General features: G+C 46.9%; 1 protein-coding gene across 2 annotated transcripts in view; it reads right to left on the reverse strand.

Annotated features, from left to right (window-relative positions):
• The window catches only part of LOC147612202 (BTB/POZ domain-containing protein At4g08455-like), an 87,638-nt gene extending 65,911 nt beyond the window's left edge, over window positions 1-21,727 (reverse strand). For both annotated transcript variants that reach the window (XM_086784092.1, XM_086784093.1), the window contains exon 1: window positions 21,048-21,727. In XM_086784092.1, the coding sequence (XP_086640218.1) occupies window positions 21,048-21,596 (549 nt within the window). In that variant the 5' untranslated portion in view covers window positions 21,597-21,727. The remainder of the gene's footprint in view (window positions 1-21,047) is intronic.
• Window positions 21,728-22,004: the final 277 nt, after the last annotated feature.

Raw genomic sequence — 22,004 nt, forward strand, 5'->3', positions numbered from 1 at the left:
GCCCAGTTGTTCATTCGGCATTGGTACCCGATTGGTGGGATTCCTAGGACCATAGTGTCAGACCGAGATGCCAAGTTTACTAGTCATTTTTGGAGGACATTGTTTGATAACTTTGGTACTAAATTGAATTTTTCCAGTGCATTACACCCACAGACGAACGGCCAGACAGAGATATACAACCAGTTGGCCTTTGATGTGCTGAAGTGTTATGTCCACGATCAGCAAGATAAGTGCGAATCTTATTTGCCTTTAGTTCAAGCTATTTTGAATGATTCTTTTTCTTCAGCTATTGGCAGGACTCCATATGAGGCAACGTTTGGAAGACCTTTCCAGTCGTTTTTGACCAGGACCTCGTCTTCAATACCTGAAGCGAACAGAGTAATGGAGCCTTAACACAAGATTTTGGAGTCAATAAAAGATAGATTGGCTGAAGCGCAAGAGTCCTACACTCGACAGGCCAATAAAGACCGAAGGGATATGAAGTTTTCAGAAGGGGATTGGGTTTATATTCGGATTATGAAGCAAAGGTTGAAGCAGGTGGGCAAGCAATGCCCAAAGTTGTCTTTCAGGAGCTTCAGACCTTTTCCCATCCAGAAAAAGATTAATGAGGTTTCCATGCAGTTGAAGCTACCTCCGAGTTGGACTATGCACGATGTGTTTCATGTCAGTTGGTTAAAGCCATATGCACGTCCGATCCCTCCAGAAATTAAAGACGAGGCGGAACCAAATATTGTTGATGCAGTAGAAGTTATGGTTCCAGAACAGATCCTTTTGCACCGTTTCAAGCATAGCTCAGGCCGAAGACACAGACAGTTCCTCACGAAGTTTCAAGACTGAGGGACCCACGAAGCGGTATGACTTGACAAAGAGTTTTTCGAGGACTATTCGGCGTTATTGACGGATTATTTGGAGGCTATGTAGCTTCCGTCAAGTTAAGCAGAAGGGGATGTCACGTGCGTCCCGCACTTGGATGCCACGTAGACATGTCTGTACAGAAGGTGCAAGACCTGGGATGGTAAACTAGTCCCATGTGAGCCCATGTGAGCCCAGTCCGAGACGAGTCAGCGAGGGTTCCATCCTGGTCATCCAAGGTCAGGTGTGCATTGTCCTGCACATGAAACAGTGCCAGTCCGCGTTGTGGGTCTCCCTCTCATTTATTGTTAAATATGCTGTATTTTATCAGTCGTAGGGCAGATTTGAGACAGCCGACTGCTATTAACCAGCCGACTGGCTGTCTAGAGGGGTATAAATACCCATGCCTCAATTCAGTTCCTTCATCTCATCATTTGCCAAGTGCTGAAGCTAAAGCAAGGGCCAGGACAGCTCAGATCAAGTTAACGCAAAAGGGATGAAGGATTGCAAGTCAAGGACAGAGATTCCTCTCAGCCAAGAAAGGTTCAGTCAGTCTTTTATTTTCAGTATTTTACATCATTCTAATAAAAACAAATACACCATTCGTGGTGGGAGCCCTACAGAGGGTATTCGGGACCCAATATTGTGTCCTCTTCTCCCTCTCTCTCTCTCTCTCTCTATTTTTTCTGCACATCTATATTCAGTTTTGTGCGTTAATTTCGCCACGACAAGTGTGCTGATTTCTGAGCATTGAAGTTACCGATCTCCCCCGAAGCTTCCGCATGTTACAATAAGGTGCTGCCGACAGGTCTTAGGTGGCATGACAAGAGGCTTGGCTGCCCCTTGCAAGGCTACCCACCACTTGGGGCTAGCCTTAGGGCTGGCCCCTTCTACATGTAATGCAACTATATGCCTAACATGAAACTAGTGCTACAATTGACCTCTACATGCTCCTAAATGATGAACACTTGCTGAATTCTCCACAATGGGTTAAGGGAGAAGGAAGAATTAGGGTTAGGTTAATTCATGTGTGGGAGACATACACAGAGAAACAACAAGGGAGAGAGAGAGAGAGAGAGAGTTGTGGGGATAAGTCAACTCATGAGGCATGAGTGTGTGACTCCCCTATCACACATGTATATTGCACTAGTACACATAGTGCACTTAGTACATTAAAAGCAGAGTCACATGGGGACGGGGACGGGGACGGGGACGGGGAAGTGCCGTCCCGGGGACGGGGTCGGGAACGGCAAAAAAAAACCTCTTTTTTAAAAGCAATTTAGGAGTTGTATGCATGACATACATATAGAGACACACTTTGAACAAAATTTTACACCGAATAGACAAAAAAACAAGAGTCATTTTGAGCAAAATGCGCTAATAAAGCATCGATGGCACACTGATTATGTGATTGATAGTCTGATAGATACAAAGAGATAAGTACATGCCTCATGGGCAGTGAGGGTTACAAAAAAGAGTGGGTACAAAATAGAGATACTAGATAGATCATAGATGATAGATCACAATAGATCATGCAATTCCATGCCCTTGAGGCTTGAACCACCGCCCACTCCACGACTAGTGTAGTGGACCTCATCCCACCATGACCATGTGTGCACCGCCGGCCTCCTTCGTGAAGAGCCCGCAACGGAAGATGTGGCGGCGGCGCCTTCACCTTGAGATGCCATGAATGATGATAGTGTGAGAGAGAGGGAAGAAGGGTGTAATAGAGAGTTGCAAGTTGCCGCTTGACTCTTGAGGCTTGCAAGTCTCAAGAGGGATGGATCATGGAACTTGGAGAGAGAGAGAGAGAGAGAGAGAGAGAGAGAGAGAGATGGCTTGGAAGTTGGCACAATGTAGATAGTATAGAGAGAGAGAGAGGGCTAACTTGCCACTTGGGCCTTGAGGCTTGGACAATGGAACTTGGAACTTTGGAAGCTTGAGGCTTGAGCAATGAGGCTTGAAGCTTCAAACTTGAGTGTGGAGAAAAGTCCTAAAGTGTGCCTTCTTTTATAGCTGGAAATTTGCCCGTTTCTGGCCGTTTTCTGACCGTTTATGACCCCTGTCTGCGTCCCCTGCCCGTCCCGCGTTTCAGGAACGCGTCCCCGGGACGACTGTATGCGTCCCCATTCTGCACGGCGTCCCCTGCGCGTCCCCCCCCCGTCCCCGGCCGTCCCCGTCCCCGCGTCCCGCGTCCCGCGTCCCTAAGGGCCGTCCCCGCGTCCCCGTGTGACTCTGATTAAAAGTACTAAGTGTACTATGTACTATAACTTATGGGCTTGTACACACTATAAGGGTGGGCATTATGCCTTTACCCCAACAACCTCCCACTTAAAGGCAAAGTGCCCTTAAATGAAGGAAAAGAAAAAATCAGCATGTACATGATAATATACAAGGCCATATCAAGGCTGAAACTGGCCTCATCCAATGCCCATCAAGTGTCTGCAATGAGCACACCGCTCCAGAGGCAAACTCTTTGTCAACAGATCAGCCGGGTTGTCATCCGTATGAATCTTAACAAGCTGAATTTGCTTGTTCTCTATCACCTCTCTGATGAAGTGATACTTCACATCCACATGCTTCGTCTTTGCATGAAAGACAGGGTTCTTTGCCAATTGGATGGCACTCTGACTGTCACAATGCAACAATGGAATATCCCCTGTATAACCCAAATCAACCACTAACCGAGATAGCCATAATGCCTCCTTGCAAGCCTCTGTGGCTGCAATATACTCGGCCTCTGTAGTAGATAAGGCTGTGCACTTCTGCATCCTGGATATCCATGACACAGCACCTCCTGTGAATGTAAATACATAACCGGTAGTAGACTTCCGGTTATCTGGATGACCGGCATAATCCGAATCCGTGTAACCATGCACTAATGCATCCTGTTTGCCAAAACAAATGCACATATCTTGTGTGCCCTTCAGGTATCTCATGACACCTTTCACTGCTTCCCAATGCTTCTTGCCAGGGTTGGCCATGTATCTAGAAACCACTCCCACTGCAAATGCAATGTCCGGCCTAGTAGCAACCATGGCATACATGAGACTGCCACAAGCTGAAGCATACGGAATCTTGGCCATATCAGCCCTGTCTCTATCTGACTGTGGGCTGTCCATAGCACTGAGTTTCACATATGGAGGCAAAGGAGTACTAGTCTGCTTCCCCCCATCCATATTGAACCTCTGCAAGACTTTGCCAATGTATTCCTTCTGAGACAAATACAACACATGCTGATTTCTGTCCCGAAGTATCCGCATACCCAAGATGTGATTTGCATCACCCAAATCCTTCATATCAAAGGTCTGATGCAGCCTCTTCTTCAAGGCATCCATCTCTTTACGAGATTTCCCGGCAATCAACATATCATCAACATACAAGATGAGGATCAATAGACTGCCATCCAAAGCTTTCTTGGTGTACAAGCAGTGATCTATGTCACTTCTCCTGAATTTCTGGGATTTCATGAATGTATCAAATTTATGATACCATTCCCTTGGTGCCTGTTTGAGCCCATAAAGACTCTTTTTCAGCTTGCATACAAGCTTCTCCTTTCCACTCACTGCATAACCCTCTGGCTGCTGCATATATATCTCCTCATGGAGATCACCGTGAAGAAAAGCAGTCTTCACATCCATCTGAATCAAGTCCAGATCATCATGCGCAACCAACGACAACACAGCTCTAAGTGTGGTCATTTTGACCACTGGAGAGAAGATCTCATCAAAGTCCACACCATATTCCTGCTTGAAGCCCTTAGCCACTAACCTGGCTTTGTATCTTGGCTTTGCATCTGGTGCAACTTTGAGCTTGTATACCCATTTGCATGGCAAAACCTTCTTGCCTGCAGGCAAATGCACCAACTTCCATGTTCCATTTTTATGCAGAGAATCCATCTCTGACTTCATGGCACGCTCCCAAAGAGCCTTGTCTGCCCTCTCTTTGTCTTTGCCTTTTCCCTTTTCTTTTTGATCATTTTTCCATTTGTAGCATTGCTTTTTAATGTGTCCCTTCTTGCCACAATAATGGCATTCCAAATCCTTTTTGGAGCGAGACTTGCTCCTTCCCCTTTCTTGGCTTTTTCCCCTTTGCTGGGATCTCCCACGTGCATTCATTGCATTGGACTTTCCAACAGAGTTGTTTTTCCTGTTCATCTCTTCTTGAAGAAGAGCACCCTCAACATCTGCATATGACAGCATAGCATGCGAATTGCTAGTGGCTGTCCTGAATGTGTCCCAACTCTCTGGCAAAGTGCATAACAGAAAAGTGGCTTTGAACTCATCGTCCATTGCCAACTTTTGATTAATGACCTGGCTGACAATACCATTAAACTCATTTAGATGGGCTGTCATAGACGCCCCTTCCTTCATCTGAAGACCTATGAGTTTCTTCAACCAATACACTTTGCTTGAGGCACTTTGTTGGGCATACAAGTCCTGCAATCTCTGCCACATTCCCCAAGCTGTCTTCTCTTCACGAATGCTGAAAAGTAATGAGTCTGACACAGACAACATGATAGTAGATCTTGCCAGCTCATCCATATCTTCCCACTCTTCAGCAATAAGAGAAGCGGGCATGACACCCCTTTCTTTGATAGGCTTGTGCTGATAATTTTGGAGCAACACATTGTAGCACTGGGTTTGCCAAATATCATAATTATGCGAGCCTTCAAGCTTCTTGATGTGAAGCAATGAAGAGCTCTCACCTGTGGTTGCCATAGCAAAATGCAACCTGTCAATGCCTGACTCCCTGCAAAATGTGCAAACACTGCACCAAAAGCACAAAGTGCTCACAGTTATTCTCCCAAGCTTTATCTCCCACTGCGGAAGCACAAATGCAACTTTTCTCCCACTGTTTGTGATGAAATCACCAAAATCTGGTTGCTGCAGATTTTGGACAGCACCTTAAATGTGCTCTTTTGCCCTTCCTAAGTACTGTACAACAGTACCAAGTGCTTACAAATGATGTACCAAACCTGTACCGGCAAGTACAGCAGCTGAAATTGAACCTTTTCCCCACTCAAATCAATGTGCAGCCATGGCAAAACTTGTACAAAGCTGTACCAAATCTGTACCAACAGGTACAGTAGCAATAAATGCTCTCCTGGCTGTTCAAATGAGTGAAAATCAGACTTTTACAGTCCCGTACACTGCATACAACAGTCCCGAACAGAAATTGGGCAAAAGCCCCTTGACTGCAAGCTGATTTTTGAGGATTCAAGGCATAAATGTCTTGCCTGCTGCTTTGCCAAGCTCAACAAGCATACGAACTTGAAAAGCCCCTTGATTTAAGATCAATTTCTGATCATACATGGTACATTGACGCACATGAAGGCATCCAGAGTCTTCACGATGCTTCCCCCTGGCCACATATACATCCAAATAATGAAAGCCCCTTGATTCACAGGCACATTGAGTGCTTGTAAGGCATCAACACATTATCCACAGCATCAAATGCGATTGCCTGCATGCAAATCAACCAAATCGGCACAAAAGCCCCTTGATTTGCACTGCAATTTGCTGCAATTTTGCCCAAATGTGCGATTTTTCACATCATACAGCATGTATGAGTGCTTAATTGCACAATTACATCAAAATCCCCAAATTTCGACATCCAATTTCTTGCAAATTGATCCTGATTGTGACCAATGTCCTGCAAATTGATCCTGATTGTGACCAATGTCACCCAATTTTGCCAATTTCGCTCAAAATTGAGCAATTCGGCACCTGTATCTGCTCAATTGTTCATTGTACTTGCTCAATTGCAAATCCCAAAAAAAATTGAGGAAAATACCTTGTAATTTCTGATTTTTTCTCTGATTTGCAGGCGGGTTGATGAATTTGGTGCTGCTGCAGAAAGATTGTGCTAATGAAAACTCCTCACTGTGGGATTGGCGATGGGCAAATGCAGAATTTTGCTGAAAAGCTCTCAAAAAATCTCACGCAGAGGAGTGGTGGAGCTTTTCTCCCACGTGCGGGCCTTCTGGATGTGAATGGTGGCATCCGTGTCGACTTGGGTTCCCACGGAGGCGAAAGAGCACGTGAAGCGAACTGTTTTGCTGTGGCATAGTTGGAAGAGGCGAACTGCGCAGGTGAGGCAAAGCCCCTGGCGGTGATGTAAAGCAACGGGTAGTCTGTGCCTGATACGAGAGGCGCCAAGAGGCATAAAAATGGAACATGGAAGTTGGTGCATTTGCCTGCAAGCAAGAAGGTTTTGCCATGCAAATGGGTATACAGGCTCAAAGTTGCACCAGATGCAAAGCCAAGATACAAAGCCAGGTTAGTGGCTAAGGGCTTCAAGCAGGAATATGGTGTGGACTTTGATGAGATCTTCTCTCCAGTGGTCAAAATGACCACACTTAGAGCTGTGTTGGCTTTGGTTGAGTAATGAATGTATCAGCCTCATAGCTATAGTTGCGGCTGTTTCTGGAGATCACGTCTGCAGGCGCTCCTGGCTCCACAAAACGATGGTAGTCCCCGGGAAGGGCAAACGCAGGCCTTGAAGAGGTGAAGGGGCTGAAGGAGCTCGGAGAGGAGAACTGCTGCAAACCCTGCTTGTTAACAGGCGTGGAAACGCCCCTTCTCGCAGGCATAGACTTGCTCGATAGCAAGTGCAAAGTCGCGCTGCCATCCCCTGTCGCGATGTCCACCAGTTGTGTGGCGCCGGTGACTAACACGCCTGCAGCCTACGTTACGGGTGCTTTTTTATCGCCAGTGATTAACACGCCTGTAGCTCGCCAGTGATTAACACGCCTGCAGCCTACGTTACAGGTGCTTTCCTTCCCTCACGCCTGCGACTGCTGTCTAGTGGTTCGCTTCTGGCCTCTTCACACATAGGCTGCTGAATGGGAGAGTCGAGCTGCTGCCTGCCTGCGTCAGAGATTCGAAGGGCACCGGCTCTGATACCAGTTGTGTGGGAGAAGGAAGAATTAGGGTTAGGTTAATTCATGTGTGGGAGACATACACAGAGAAACAACAAGGGAGAGAGAGAGAGAGAGAGTTGTGGGGATAAGTCAACTCATGAGGCATGAGTGTGTGACTCCCCTATCACACATGTATATTGCACTAGTACACATAGTGCACTTAGTACATTAAAAGTACTAAGTGTACTATGTACTATAACTTATGGGCTTGTACACACTATAAGGGTGGGCATTATGCCTTTACCCCAACAAAGAGGACTGACCTGACACTCTAGGGCTGGGAGATTGACCTACGTAGGTCGTGCCTGGCATGTCCCGGACTGGGCTCACAAAGGGGTCACGGCATACGACAAATAAATCCTAAAAGGTGCTACTTTTGTACATGATTCTTGCATCTCTCTCTCTCTCTCTCTCTCTCTCTCTCTCTCTCTCTCAAAGTCACGATGTCTTACTGTTGCAGATGACTTCACAAAAAGATTACAGAAAGGATTTTCAAGTGCATGAGAGGACTGAAACGAAGTTTGCAGCTTTCAGATATAAAGAGGCTCGAGATGACGTAGGTAGAACTTGCACTTATATGTATGAGCCAACAACAAGGGAGAGGCTGAATTTATAGGGATATTGAGTTTTAAAAAGCACGCTTGCTTTAATTTTGTGCTTTTTAAAGAGCTGAAGCTTAAAATTTAGCCCCCTCCCGCTTTAGCTATATATAAAGAACGCTCACTTGTGCTTTTTTTAACCCAAGCTTTTCCCTATTTTAATAATCGTGCCTCTTTTATCTTTCCTTCTCGACACGGTCCCTTACATCCCTATGTCCATCCTTGCACATTAAATGGGCTGCTCCGGCCATATGCCCGACTTGGGTGACTTGCCCAGGCCCCAAACCCCTACCCAAGCTGCTTAGACTTCTGCCCGTTGCCCAAGCTCTACCATGCACTGCTCTACTGCCCAATCTATGTAACTCCAAGGGGACCGAAGGGGTTTCACAAAACACTTGACCATTAATGCAATTAAACATTGGCCTTAAACATATGCCACTTAATTCCACAAAATTGTAAAAGAGAGATGTGCACATCTGACACCATATAGAGGCCAGAATGGGCCAACCCCCCCCCCCCCCTCAAGTATTTTATTACCCAAGGAGAAGAATATCATGTACACACTTTGGAGGAGCACACGCTCCAAATTTATCCACATACAACCATGAATAGTTCGTATACAAGGGCTGTCATGAAAATGACCCATCAAAATGCTACGAATATGTATATTCCATGTGGATACCAACCAACATAGCTTATCCAATAGCCCACACATCTGTCCATAAACCCATATGTATGACTCATAAATGCATAGAGTTGTCCATAAGCCCATCTAGCTGAGATACAATACCCCATGGCAATAGCAAGTGCCCAATGGCTCAATTTCATGCCCAATGGCAATAGCAAGTGTTCAATGGCTGTACATATATAACCAATTAAAAAGACAAATGCTGAGTGGCTGAAAAATCATAATACAATGATCAAATACCCTTGCCTTCAATATTTCTTCGCAATGGAAGCCTTCAAAATAGTCCCCAACAGCCGGTATACTTCATGGGCAGCCTGAGAGAGAGAGAGAGAGAAAGAAAGAAAGAAAGAAAGATATATTAACGTCCTGTCGAGGCCAAAGCTGACCTATAGGACAGATCAGAATACATCTTTGGTTACAATCCACTTCGGGGTATCGGTTAAAGAAAAGTGCATGTGGGATCAAAAAGAAACTAACTTCAAAGCTCTCATGACTCATGAGAGTTACATGTTACAATGGTAAAATCACCATGTGCTTAATGTGATTAGATATGTATAAGTATCAAGTTCATGTCCTTCAAAAGGAGGGTGGACCTTTAAAATCTTTGATGATAGCTTTTCCTCCTCTATAGACCGCCCACTTCCCTTGTTTCCTTGCTTCTCTGACTTTGGCCAGTTCCCCCGCTCTATTCTTTAGTTGTAGTGGGGTCAACTCATCAGAAATCCACACCGAGGTACCTTGCAATGATTTAGTCTGCTTCATTACCTTGATCTTATCAATCATATCATAGTATCGAACCCTAGCCTGTTTCCCTTTAATTTGAATGTCAGTTGGGTCACCAAGGTCTATAAAAGGTACCACTTTAGTGAGTCGTTCCTTTATGATATCTACATCCAAGATGTATCCCTCTAGCTGTTCATCTGTGTTGGTACCTACTGACCAATCTTCTGGCAAGCCCCCAATTCGAACAAAAGTTTCCAGGCTTTTGACCCTTTCATTTTCTTTCAGGACTGACAGTACTTCACTGACAAAGTTCTCTGATTTTACCTGAGGTTTTGTGCTTTCTTGTTGTGTTTCCTGTATTTTTTGGGTTGCTTCTTGGGCTGCTTCCTGAATCTCCTGCTTGTTCTTGATGTCCTGCAATTGAGCTTCGAGGCCAGCAATCCTTGTTTCTTGACTGGCAATCTTTGTTTCCTTGTGTGTCAGCTCAGTTTTGAGGGTGGAGACCTCCTGCTGCAATTTCTTCAGTTCTCCCATGATGAAGATCTCCCATGGGGATTGAGGTTTGATAAGGGGTGGAAGGGGCAGCTTGTAGAGGTAGTAGAGAGCCTTAACCATGGAGTAGCCAACATAGTAGATGCTAGTTTGCAACATAGAGTCTGCTCAAATGAAGAGAGAGGGCTCCAATTTATAGATTTGGGGCTCTTATAAGCTAGAATTGCAAGTAAAAGCTATTGGGATCAAGGTCTTGCCTATGTGTTTGTATGTGTGTGTGTGAACATCCTCTTACAAAGGAGTAAACACCCACTTATGTGTGTGTATGTGAACCCACTCTTAGGAGGGGCTAGCATAATATCTAGATATTATTTGCGTGTTTGACATAAGTAGTGATGTCATTAGGGCAACCTTTGTACTTATAAAGGTGCATGTTCAAGCGCAGGTGTCCCTTCCCATGAATTGGGCACGCATAGCAGGCAATCACACGAAAAACAATTTCAAGCACAAATATCATTAGACTAAGAAGTCCATCCAGTGTGTATACAGAATGGAAGTCGACTAGCTCACAAATCGTGAGGAAGGTTGGCCCATGCACACCAACTCGTAGACACTTGTCCACAAGCACCACACTTGGCATAACTACCATAAGTGTGTGTGGATGCCTAGGCTCGGGTGCCCACACTTGCCCTCCACAAACACTACAAAGAGGCACCCTTCATTAATTAATCCTTGGGAACTTATAAACAAATATGGACCCCGAACACATTATAAGTTGGGCCCTCAGTTTTAATGAGTGTGAATCCTATAAGGCTATAACAATTACATTTAAATAAATAAAGGTGTAGAGAACACTTACCACTTGTTGCGTGGCACAAAACATGTCAAAAGCAAGACACCCCCACAAGCAACTCGGACGAAAACTTCACAATGTGAAAAGTGCATGTCCGCTAATACGGCTTAATTATATACCTAGATGAATCCAAGAACATGCCCAAATTCACCTTTTAGGAGCATGCATGTTATATACTCATGGTAGTCAACCCACAAGACTATATAACTATCAACTCCATTATGCATAGTATGGACTAGATATGTAATATGCGGAAGCTTCGGAGAAGGATCGGTACTTCAAAACTCAGAAAACAGCACTCTTTTCGCGACGGAATTAACGCACAAAACTGAAAGACGATGTGCAGAAAATAGAGAGAGAAGGGGGAGATGGAGAAGGACACAGTATTGGGTCCCAATTACCCTCTGTAGGGCCCCCACCACGGATGGTGTATTTGCTTTATTAGAATGATGTGAATCTGAAACAAATACAAGAGTACTTGACCTTTTCTTGGCTGGAAAACCTGCCCTTGACCTTCAGTCCTTCACCCCTTAGCTTTAGCAAACCCTTGGCTGTCCTGGCCCTTGAATGCTTGAGGCTCTTGGTGAATTGTGAGATGCTTCTAATGAAACTATGGGCTGGGCTTTTATACTTCCCAACACATGCAGTCGGCTGGCTCTCATGAAGCTCCACGACTGAATTTAATAATAAATTGGGTTCACACTTTTATAAAAGTGTTTTCACACTTGACAAGTACTGTCCAGCCTGCGCATATGATCTGGGACAGCAGCCTGCTGCTGGGCACCATGCGTAGAGGTGTAGGGCTGCCCCCCCACACCTGGCCGCCTACTGTTAGGGGTTCTACCCTCTGTCGGCTGCCTGTCCAGAGGGTCTGGAGCTGGCCGACTGCCCCTCCAGCCCTTGCCTTGGCTGGTGGGCAAAGTCTTGGGCCCTCCTGGCCCCTTGGGGGTGGTTCTATGCCTCCCCCATGCCCATACTAATTATGCCAATGCAAACACCTACACTGGGGTAGCCCTATGGGCTGGCCCCATCTCTTCATGCAACCTACATGCCTACAGAGGCCTGGCATCCAGTTGCAAACCAGATACTCAGCACATCTGACATCATTCCAGAGGGAGACTCACAGCGCGGACTGGCACTGCTTCTTGTGCAGGACATTGCACACCTGACCTTGGACTCATGTGCAGGACAATGCACACCTGACCTCGGACGACTGAGATGGATCCCTGGCTGACTCGTCCCGGACTGGGCTCACATGGGACCAGTTCACCATCCCAGGTCCTGCACCTTCTGTACAGAATGTCTACGTGGCATCCAAGTGCGGGATGCACGTGACATCCCCTTCTGCTTAACTTGACGGAAGCTGCATAGCCTCCAAATAATCCGTCAATAAAGCCGGATAATCTTCGAAAAATTCTTTGTCGAGCCATACCGCTTCATGAGTTCCTCGGTCCTGAAACTTCGTGAGGAACTGTCGTAGTCTTCGGCCTGAGCCATGCTTGAAACGGTGCAGAAGGATCTGTTCTGGAACCATTACTTCGGCTTCATCAATGATGTCTGGTTCCGCTTCGTCTTTGACCTCTGAAGGGGGTGGACCTGCATATGGTTTTAACCAACTGACATGAAATACATCCTGCATAGTCCAACTCGGAGGTAGCTTTAACTGCATAGACACCTCATTAATCTTTTTCCGGATGGGGAATGGTCCGAAGCTCCTGAAAGACAACTTTGGGCATCGCTTGCCCACCTGCTTTAATCTTTGCTTCATAATCCGAAGATATACCCAATCTCCTTCCGAAAACTTCATGTCCCTTCGGTCTTTATTGGCCTGTCGAGTGTAGGCCTCTTGCGCTTTAGCCAATCTGTCTTTGACGGACTCTAGGATCTCCTGGTAAGACTCCGTCACTCTGTTCGCCTCCGGTACTGAAGACGACGTCCTGGTTAACAACGACTGGAAAGGTCTTCCAAACGCTGCCTCATATGGAGTCCTGCCAATAGCTGAAGAAAAAGAGTCATTCAGAACAGCTTGAACTAAAGGCAAAAACGATTCCCACTTACCTTGCTGATCGTGGACATAACACTTCAGCACATCAAAGGCCAACTGGTTGTATATCTCTGTCTGGCCATCTGTCTGTGGGTGGAACGCACTGGAAAAATTCAACTTAGTACCAAAATTATCAAACAATGCCCTCCAAAAATGACTGGTAAACTTGGCATCTCGGTCTGACACTATGGTCCTAGGAATCCCACCAATCGGGTACCAATGCCGAATGAATAGCTGGGCAACATCCTCGGCAGTCACATTGGCCCTGCAAGGAATAAGCATCACAAATTTGCTGAACCTGTCAACAATAGTCAAACACTGTGTATTACGCTTACTCGGACTGGGAGGCAGATTTGTGACAAAGTCCATTGAAATGTCTTGGAAAGGACCCTCAGGAATTGGCAAAGGCTGTAACAACCCTATCTTCTTTCCACGAGGAGCTTTCACCTTTTGACAAATGTCACAGCGTTGTACATAAGTAAACACATCACGCCTCATCTTTGGCCAATAGTATTGCCGTTCTAATTTCTCCAGAGTCGAATTCATGCCCCTATGACCACCTGTAATGGCGTCATGGGCATCATGGAGAAGAGCTGCCCGAAATGATTTCATGACACACAGTCGGCCTTTGTAGTAAAGCCAACCATCGCGTATCAGAAAATGGCATGGTCCTGTGGCATCCAATGCCTGTTCCCACTGTGTACCGAATTCCTCGGAATCCGCGTACGTGTGCTTCATGTCTTCTAGTCCTGTACCAACAAGGTCTAGTCTAGTGGTCTGAATCGTAGATACTTGTCCCTTCCTGCTCAAAGCATCGGCCACTGGATTGGCCTTTCCTGGAAGGTACTCAATCATGCCACCAAACTGCTGGAATATCTGACTCCAGCGGTGCTGTCGATCACTCCACTGTGCACTGGGCATCGTCTGAATCCAGCGCAATGCCTGATGGTCAGTGCGAACCTCAAAGTCACGGCCATACAGGAAATGTTTCCAATGTTTCAAGGCCTGTATAACTGCTAGGAGTTCACGATCGTAGACTGAGTAATTCTTTTCGGCGGGCAGTAACTTACGAGACATGTAAGCTACTGGATGACCATTCTGTTGCAATACACCTCCAATCGCGATGTTACTCGCGTCGGTGATCACCTGAAATGGTTCGTCCCACGAGGCAAGGGCTAGACAAGGCGCTTCTGACAAAGCCACCTTGAGGTTCTGGAATGCCTCCAACGCTCGTGGAGTCATTCGAATCTTTTGCCTCCTTGTTTTCACTCCCTTTAGCAGATCGGTGAGGTCTGCCGAGAGATCAGAAAACTTGTCAATGTGGGTGGAATATGCCTGGCATATACCCACAAATGATCTAATGTCATAAGCAGTCTGAGGTACTTCCCAGTTAACAATCTCGGCCACTTTAGCCGGATCAAGTCGAATGCCTTCGGCACTGATTATATATCCCAAGTAATGCACCTGGAACAGATAAAATTCTGACTTCTTTTCATTGACATAGAGCTCGTTGCTTTCCAGCAACCTAAGGACTTTCTCCACATCAATGTCATGCTGCTCAACTGTAGCTGAAAATATGAGTATGTCGTCCAGAAATACGAACACACACACTCCAATCAACTCCCGGAAAATACGCATCATCATGCGGTTAAATGTAGCTGGGGCGTTCGTCAAACCAAATGGCATGACCACAAATTCATAGTGGGCCCGTTCTGTACGGAAAGCTGTCTTGGGGATGTCCCCCTCAACAATCCGAACCTGGTGGTACCCACTCTTTAAATCCAATTTAGAGAACACCTTAGCTCCATTCAGCCTCTCGAGAATGTAGTCAATTCGAGGCATCGGGAATCGGCTCTTGATAGTCAGCTTGTTGAGTGCACGATAATCGACACACAACCGAGAAGACCCATCTTTCTTCTTGACAAATAAGATCGGAGCTGCAAATGGCGACACGCTGGGGCGGATGAAGCCAGCTTGCAACAATTCTTGGAGTTGGCGGTCCAACTCCGATTCCATTGCCTTCGAAAGGCGATATGGAAACTTGCTCGGGGGTTCCGAGCCTGGGAGGAGGTCAATCTTGTGATCCTCCGGTCTGGACGGGGGAAGCTGGGGAGGGAGACTGTCCCGAAGAAAAATCTTCTGGAACTTTTCATGGAGAACCGAGTACTTCTCGGAAGCACTGGCCACCGTCTGGGGTGTCTGGATGTAAATCATCGCACACTGTGCGCCTTTCCTGACTGCTCTCTTAGCCTGCAAGTGGCTTATGAGCGGAAAGTTTGGAATACCTGGCTCACACTTAATGGTCACAGGGGTGTTTGACACATTCCGATCCATCTGGAACGTGTGCTTGTCCCACTGGACATCAGGGAGAAACTTGTGAAACCACTGGATCCCCAAAATTATGTCTGCACCTACAAGAGGGGCAACCATAAAATCACGCACAAACTCTATGCCCTGAATGACTAATTGAGCACCTAGAGCTTCATACTTGACGCTCGTAGTCATACCTGTGCTAAATCCCTCAACTTGTTTGTCCACCGGAGTGAGCTCGAAGCGGGCACGCCTAGCGGCCTCTTCCGTGATCACATCCTCCGTGCTGCCGCTGTCAAACAAGACAACGACTCTCTGGCCACCTATGTAGCCAAAGGACTTGAGCAATTCGTTGCGCTCATACTCCTGGTTATGGGCGCCCTTCTGCTTATCTTCGAGCTCCCGGCTAATAATTGCTCCAACTGAAGCACCGGGGGTTGAAGAACTAGGGGTAGCCGCGGGGATCTGTGGCGGAGCTGTGCTCACCACGGAAGCTGTGGAGGCGGCGGCGGCCTTTGGAGGCTTCTTCGGACAATCCCGAGAAGTATGTCCTTTTGTGTGACAAAAGTAACATCTACCCTCCTTCCTGTACTGAGAAAGCTCCTCAGCACTCAACTTGCCACCTGTCTTGCCTGCCTCCGCTTTCTGGTCTGGAGTAAGCTTAGACGCATTGTTCGAGTTCTTGGAGCCAGAGGCTCCCGGGCTCTGTCCTGGGGAAGACCCCGTCTGGTTCTGGCTTTTTCCCCCCGAGGCGTTAGCCTTAGGAGAAGCCGGCTGGGAAGTCTTGGGCTTGCCACCATTGTGTTTCATTTCTGCACTCTGCGCAAGCGAGAGTGCGTCCTCAAAGGTGGCTGGCCTAAACATACGCACCTCCCACTGGATTTGCGTGTCCAGGCCATACAAAAACTGCCCTTTCTTGTCCGCATCAGATAAGCCTAATTGTAGACACAAGGTCGAAATTCTATTGGCAAACTGAAGGACTGGTTGCGCATTCTGACGCGCACCCCTGAACTCGTCTTCGAGTCGCTCAAGGTAGTGGGGCGGTAAAAACCGCTGCTTAAGGTCACGGACGAACTCGTCCCACCCATAAGCTGCCATACCTGATCTGGTGTGGGCATGAGCCCACTGAGTCCACCAAGGAATGGCCTCACCTTCCAAATACCAACTGGCTAAGATCACTTTGTCAATATCTGATTTCCTAACTGCGGCAAAGTAAGCTTCAAATTGATGTAACCATGAATACAGAGTAGTGGGATCGAGTTTACCATTATACTTACTGAAGTTCATTTTCTCGGGAAAATGATTCGAGGGCGCCGCCGGTGTCAATCTGGCGTCCAAAGCTCGGAGGTAACGCTCGTGTTCCACTCGTCGCATGGCTTCGTCTTCTCGTTGTCGAATCTCCAATGCCCGTATCTGCCTCTCAAGCAAGGAGCTTGACTGCGGCTGTGACCCCTCGAGAGGGTCCCTGTGACGAGGATCTGGTATCTGGGGTACGGAAGGAGAGGGAGGAGGAGATGGAAAACGCGACGCTGGAGAGCGAGAACGCTCCTCCAGAGCCAAAATCCGCGCCTTCTGCTCGTCTAACTTGGTTGTCTGGTCTGCGATTGCTCGCATCATCTGCTGGAACATGTCTTGTACACTCAAGCCGGGTGCCCGAGCTGGGCTGCCTGGTGCACTCTGGTCCCATGGTTCTGGTTCTCTCTCGTCGCCAAAGCTCGCCATAGCGGGAATATGCAGTTCCTTTCCGGAACGCAATCTGACCATCCACTATCTGTGTGGGAGACTTCCGGAGGCTTCCGGAGGCTAAAAACCAACCGTCCTTCGAGGGACAGGAGTCACTCCGAAAAGGGTAGTCCACCGGCGTCTAAAAACCAACCACACGAGCGAAAAAATTTTCTGGTTTTCTTTGCTGAATCTTCGTCCTTGAAGTAGGCTCTGATACCACTGTAATATGCGGAAGCTTCGGAGAAGGATCGGTACTTCAAAACTCAGAAAACAGCACTCTTTTCGCGACGGAATTAACGCACAAAACTGAAAGACGATGTGCAGAAAATAGAGAGAGAAGGGGGAGATGGAGAAGGACACAGTATTGGGTCCCAATTACCCTCTGTAGGGCCCCCACCACGGATGGTGTATTTGCTTTATTAGAATGATGTGAATCTGAAACAAATACAAGAGTACTTGACCTTTTCTTGGCTGGAAAACCTGCCCTTGACCTTCAGTCCTTCACCCCTTAGCTTTAGCAAACCCTTGGCTGTCCTGGCCCTTGAATGCTTGAGGCTCTTGGTGAATTGTGAGATGCTTCTAATGAAACTATGGGCTGGGCTTTTATACTTCCCAACACATGCAGTCGGCTGGCTCTCATGAAGCTCCACGACTGAATTTAATAATAAATTGGGTTCACACTTTTATAAAAGTGTTTTCACACTTGACAAGTACTGTCCAGCCTGCGCATATGATCTGGGACAGCAGCCTGCTGCTGGGCACCATGCGTAGAGGTGTAGGGCTGCCCCCCCACACCTGGCCGCCTACTGTTAGGGGTTCTACCCTCTGTCGGCTGCCTGTCCAGAGGGTCTGGAGCTGGCCGACTGCCCCTCCAGCCCTTGCCTTGGCTGGTGGGCAAAGTCTTGGGCCCTCCTGGCCCCTTGGGGGTGGTTCTATGCCTCCCCCATGCCCATACTAATTATGCCAATGCAAACACCTACACTGGGGTAGCCCTATGGGCTGGCCCCATCTCTTCATGCAACCTACATGCCTACAGAGGCCTGGCATCCAGTTGCAAACCAGATACTCAGCACATCTGACATCATTCCAGAGGGAGACTCACAGCGCGGACTGGCACTGCTTCTTGTGCAGGACATTGCACACCTGACCTTGGACTCATGTGCAGGACAATGCACACCTGACCTCGGACGACTGAGATGGATCCCTGGCTGACTCGTCCCGGACTGGGCTCACATGGGACCAGTTCACCATCCCAGGTCCTGCACCTTCTGTACAGAATGTCTACGTGGCATCCAAGTGCGGGATGCACGTGACAAGATACTACGACATCCCCACTAACGTCATCAATGCTCACTAACCCCTATGTATATTCAGAGGGGGATATGCCAAGGTTGCATCCGTACGTACGTACCTTATGCTAAGGTACATTTTAGTGTCGGTACAATATTGTATGGTACCGATCCGTACGTGGCAGTTTTTTTTTTCCTCAATTGGCCTTTGGCCCAAGATCCTCCCGTAGTGACCAATTTTTCACCGCCCATAGGGGCCCCACCTATCCAACTACCGAGGGAGCACCAAGGGAGGTTTTGAACCCAAGACCTCTTGGTCCTAGGCAAACACCTTCACCACTTGAGCTATCATCTCATTGGCAAGTACATGGCAGTTTTTAAAAACATTTTGGACCAAAAAAAATCCTAGGTTGGCTGTCGTGCCGATTTTAGCAAAGTGCGAACATAGTCATTCCTCTCATTGATCCAAACATTGCAACGAGAGATGATGATGTGGTGCCAGCTGTTGCAATCACCACCATTGTAGAGCCAGTGCTGCCGAGAGTATGATAACGAAGGAAACATGTTGACAGATGGAGATCTTGAATCTTCATCTTCTTCATCATCTGATGGTGATGAAGTGGATTGATCATTGAGCGCCCTGCAATGTGCTGTGATAGTGACACTAGTGACTAGAACTATTATTTTTTGGTTTCTCTAGATAGTAAACTATCTTTTAACCTATAAATTTTGATTGATTGCTTATAGTATGTAGCCCGTGGCATTTCAGTCATGGGTACTCAACGTTTGAGTGATTCCATTTCCTGAAACCTATTTATGCTTTTGTTTACTGATAGCTCTCATTTTGGTAATTGTGTTGCTGTTCAGAAATGAATTGTTTTTCAAATTTAAAGTTTGCAATTTTTCATTCATTTTTTGTGTATATATATACACTATATAGTATAGTTTTATGTTTTTACATACTTTACATATTTAATGTACCTCAAAATCTCAACCCGTACTTGAATGTATACCTTACGTACCTGATTCGTACCGTACCTTGCATACCTTTCCACCTTGGGATATGCATGCATTGATTATACTTTATGTAGATGATTTGATCATCACAGAGAACCATGAGAAGAAGATCTAAGCTACAAAGGCAAGCTTACATCAAGAGTTTGAGATGAGTGATGTCGATCTTCTGCATTTCTTCCTCAGGATGGAGTTTTGGCAGCAAGCCAACTCTATCTTTCTTTCTCAGTAGTGCTATTGCAAAGAGGTACTTCAAGCTTTTAGGATGGCTGAGTGCAAACCCCTTTCTTCCTATGGATCCAGGTAGCAAGAAGTCCAAGTATGATGATTCCCCTTTGGCTAATGCTATTTTGTACCGGAAACTAGTTGGATCTTTGATCTACCTAGCTAACACTCGTCCAGACATCAATTATTCAGTGGGGGGTTTCGAGTTAGTTTTCTTCTCAACCCTAGCAAAACCATTAGAGAGCTTGTCTCCGTGTTCAAAGCAAGGTGACACAAACTTATGGCATTTTGTAGAGCATAGGAGCACTTTTGTCAGGGTATACAAACTCGGATTGGGCTGGTAATGTTGATACCAAAAGATCAACTACTGGATACTGTTTCTCACAAGGTTTTGGTCTCATTTCATGGTGCAATAAGATGCAGGCGACATTTGCGCTTTCATCCACTGAAGCGGTGTACAAAGCAGCATGGGCTGCCACTTGTGAAGTTGTTTGGCTCTCGAGATTAAGCATGTTGTCGAGATGTTGCTACCATTATAAGTGTGGTAGTCAAAGTTCCTTAGCTATGGCCAAGAACCCAGTGTTCCATGCTAGGACAAAGCATATACAGCTGCAGTATTACTATGTCCGAGAGAAGGTTTTGACTATGATATCTTTCTAGAGTATTGTCCATCTCAGGACAATGTAGCACATATCTTCACGAAGGCACTGCCATGAGATCAGCTTGAGCATTTACTTCAGAAGGTGGTTGTTGGCCCACAACCAAGATGTGAGAGGGGGTGTTAAAGACGGGTACATAGGAGTGGTCATCTCCCGGTTGTGATCATGAAAGAGAGGTAGGGGGAAGGGAGGGAGGGAAGAAGAGGGGGTGTGAGGGACATGGCAATAGTATGAGTATTTACGTCTCATATATTTTGTGTCTCATTTACGGCTTTCCCTCCTAATCTACTTGTTCTCATCCTTAATCCTTAAGTTTCTCTAGGCATCTGTCCTATCGTACAACTAGAGCTCACAAATGGACACCACCCAACTTAGCTAGCACTCTCCATAGGACACCATTAGAGTGTATAGAGCCGATGTATGTTACCATTAACCCCACTCCACTTGATTATTGAAGCACATTGTCTTCTGCTGGCACAGATGCCCAAAACAAAGCTCAATCTTGCTCTTTGACAACGTCCCACAAAACATCGTTGGCATCTAGCTGCAGTGTAGCCTATGCATGTAGGCTGCAAGTGTAAACGCTGCAAACTCTTCTGGCTGGCACAAGGGCTACGGAAAAGACATAAGCAGGGAGAAGAATACATACCAGCACAGCTCGATGGGCCCTGATTTTGGAGCCGTCGGAGCTTTCCAACACGAGGTCGGAGAAGTGGTCGGACATGGCCTCGGGAGCCCAGATACGTAGGAAGGCAATGCGAGCGTTGAGATCCTCTATCTCCTTCTTCAGGGCGGCCTCCGTCTCCGAAGCCTCCTCGTAGCACTCGCGGCAGGTGCCCCCTCCTCTGCGGGGGCAGTACACCTCTTTGCAAGACACACACACGATGCTGCCCGCTCTCTGCTGCACATGCCCTTGTCCAACCCCTAGTCCTAGGTGGTGGTGCTGAACATGGTGGAATTGGGCATGCTCTTCCACATCGCCATGAAGGTACCCATCCTCCTCGTCCTGCAGTTGCTCTTCTTCCTCCAGATGGTCGTGATCTTCCTCTTCTTCCTCTTCCTCCTCGTCCTCTTCTTCATCCCCATCGTGTTCGTGGTGGTAAGGCAGCTCGCTGGCGATGGCTATCGCTGGCTGTAGACATTCCGGTACCCATTCCGCCCAGTCGAGAGACGAGGATGAGGAGGCCGAAGGATGCATCACTATCTGGGCAGTGTAGAACGGAAGGGAGACAGGGGTAAGAACCTCGAGCTACGCGCGCACACACGCAGAGAGAGAACTACATCATGTGTGTGTGTGTGTGTGTGTGTGTGTGTGTGTGTGTGTGTGAGAGAGTGAGAGAGAGAGAGAGAACCCAACTATTGGAAGGGAAGCCGGCTACACATGTTTGTTAGTTTATTTCTGCTCACCAAAACTCCATTTGAAAGCTTCAAATTATAAACTTTAATAGTCTAATTAATTCAATTAAAAACTTTACAAGTATAAGAGCATCAAAGCCTAGTGATCATCAACGGAACTTGGTAGCCATCTTGGCAAGGCTTTGGCATAGTTGACAAGAGTTACCACCTATGAGGTAGAAGGGATAAGTCTGAGCGCCAAAGTCCCATC

This window comes from Cibotium barometz, chromosome 46 (genome assembly GCF_041138505.1).
Source record: "Cibotium barometz isolate CiBa-2024 chromosome 46, ASM4113850v1, whole genome shotgun sequence".
Taxonomy (NCBI): domain Eukaryota; kingdom Viridiplantae; phylum Streptophyta; class Polypodiopsida; order Cyatheales; family Cibotiaceae; genus Cibotium; species Cibotium barometz.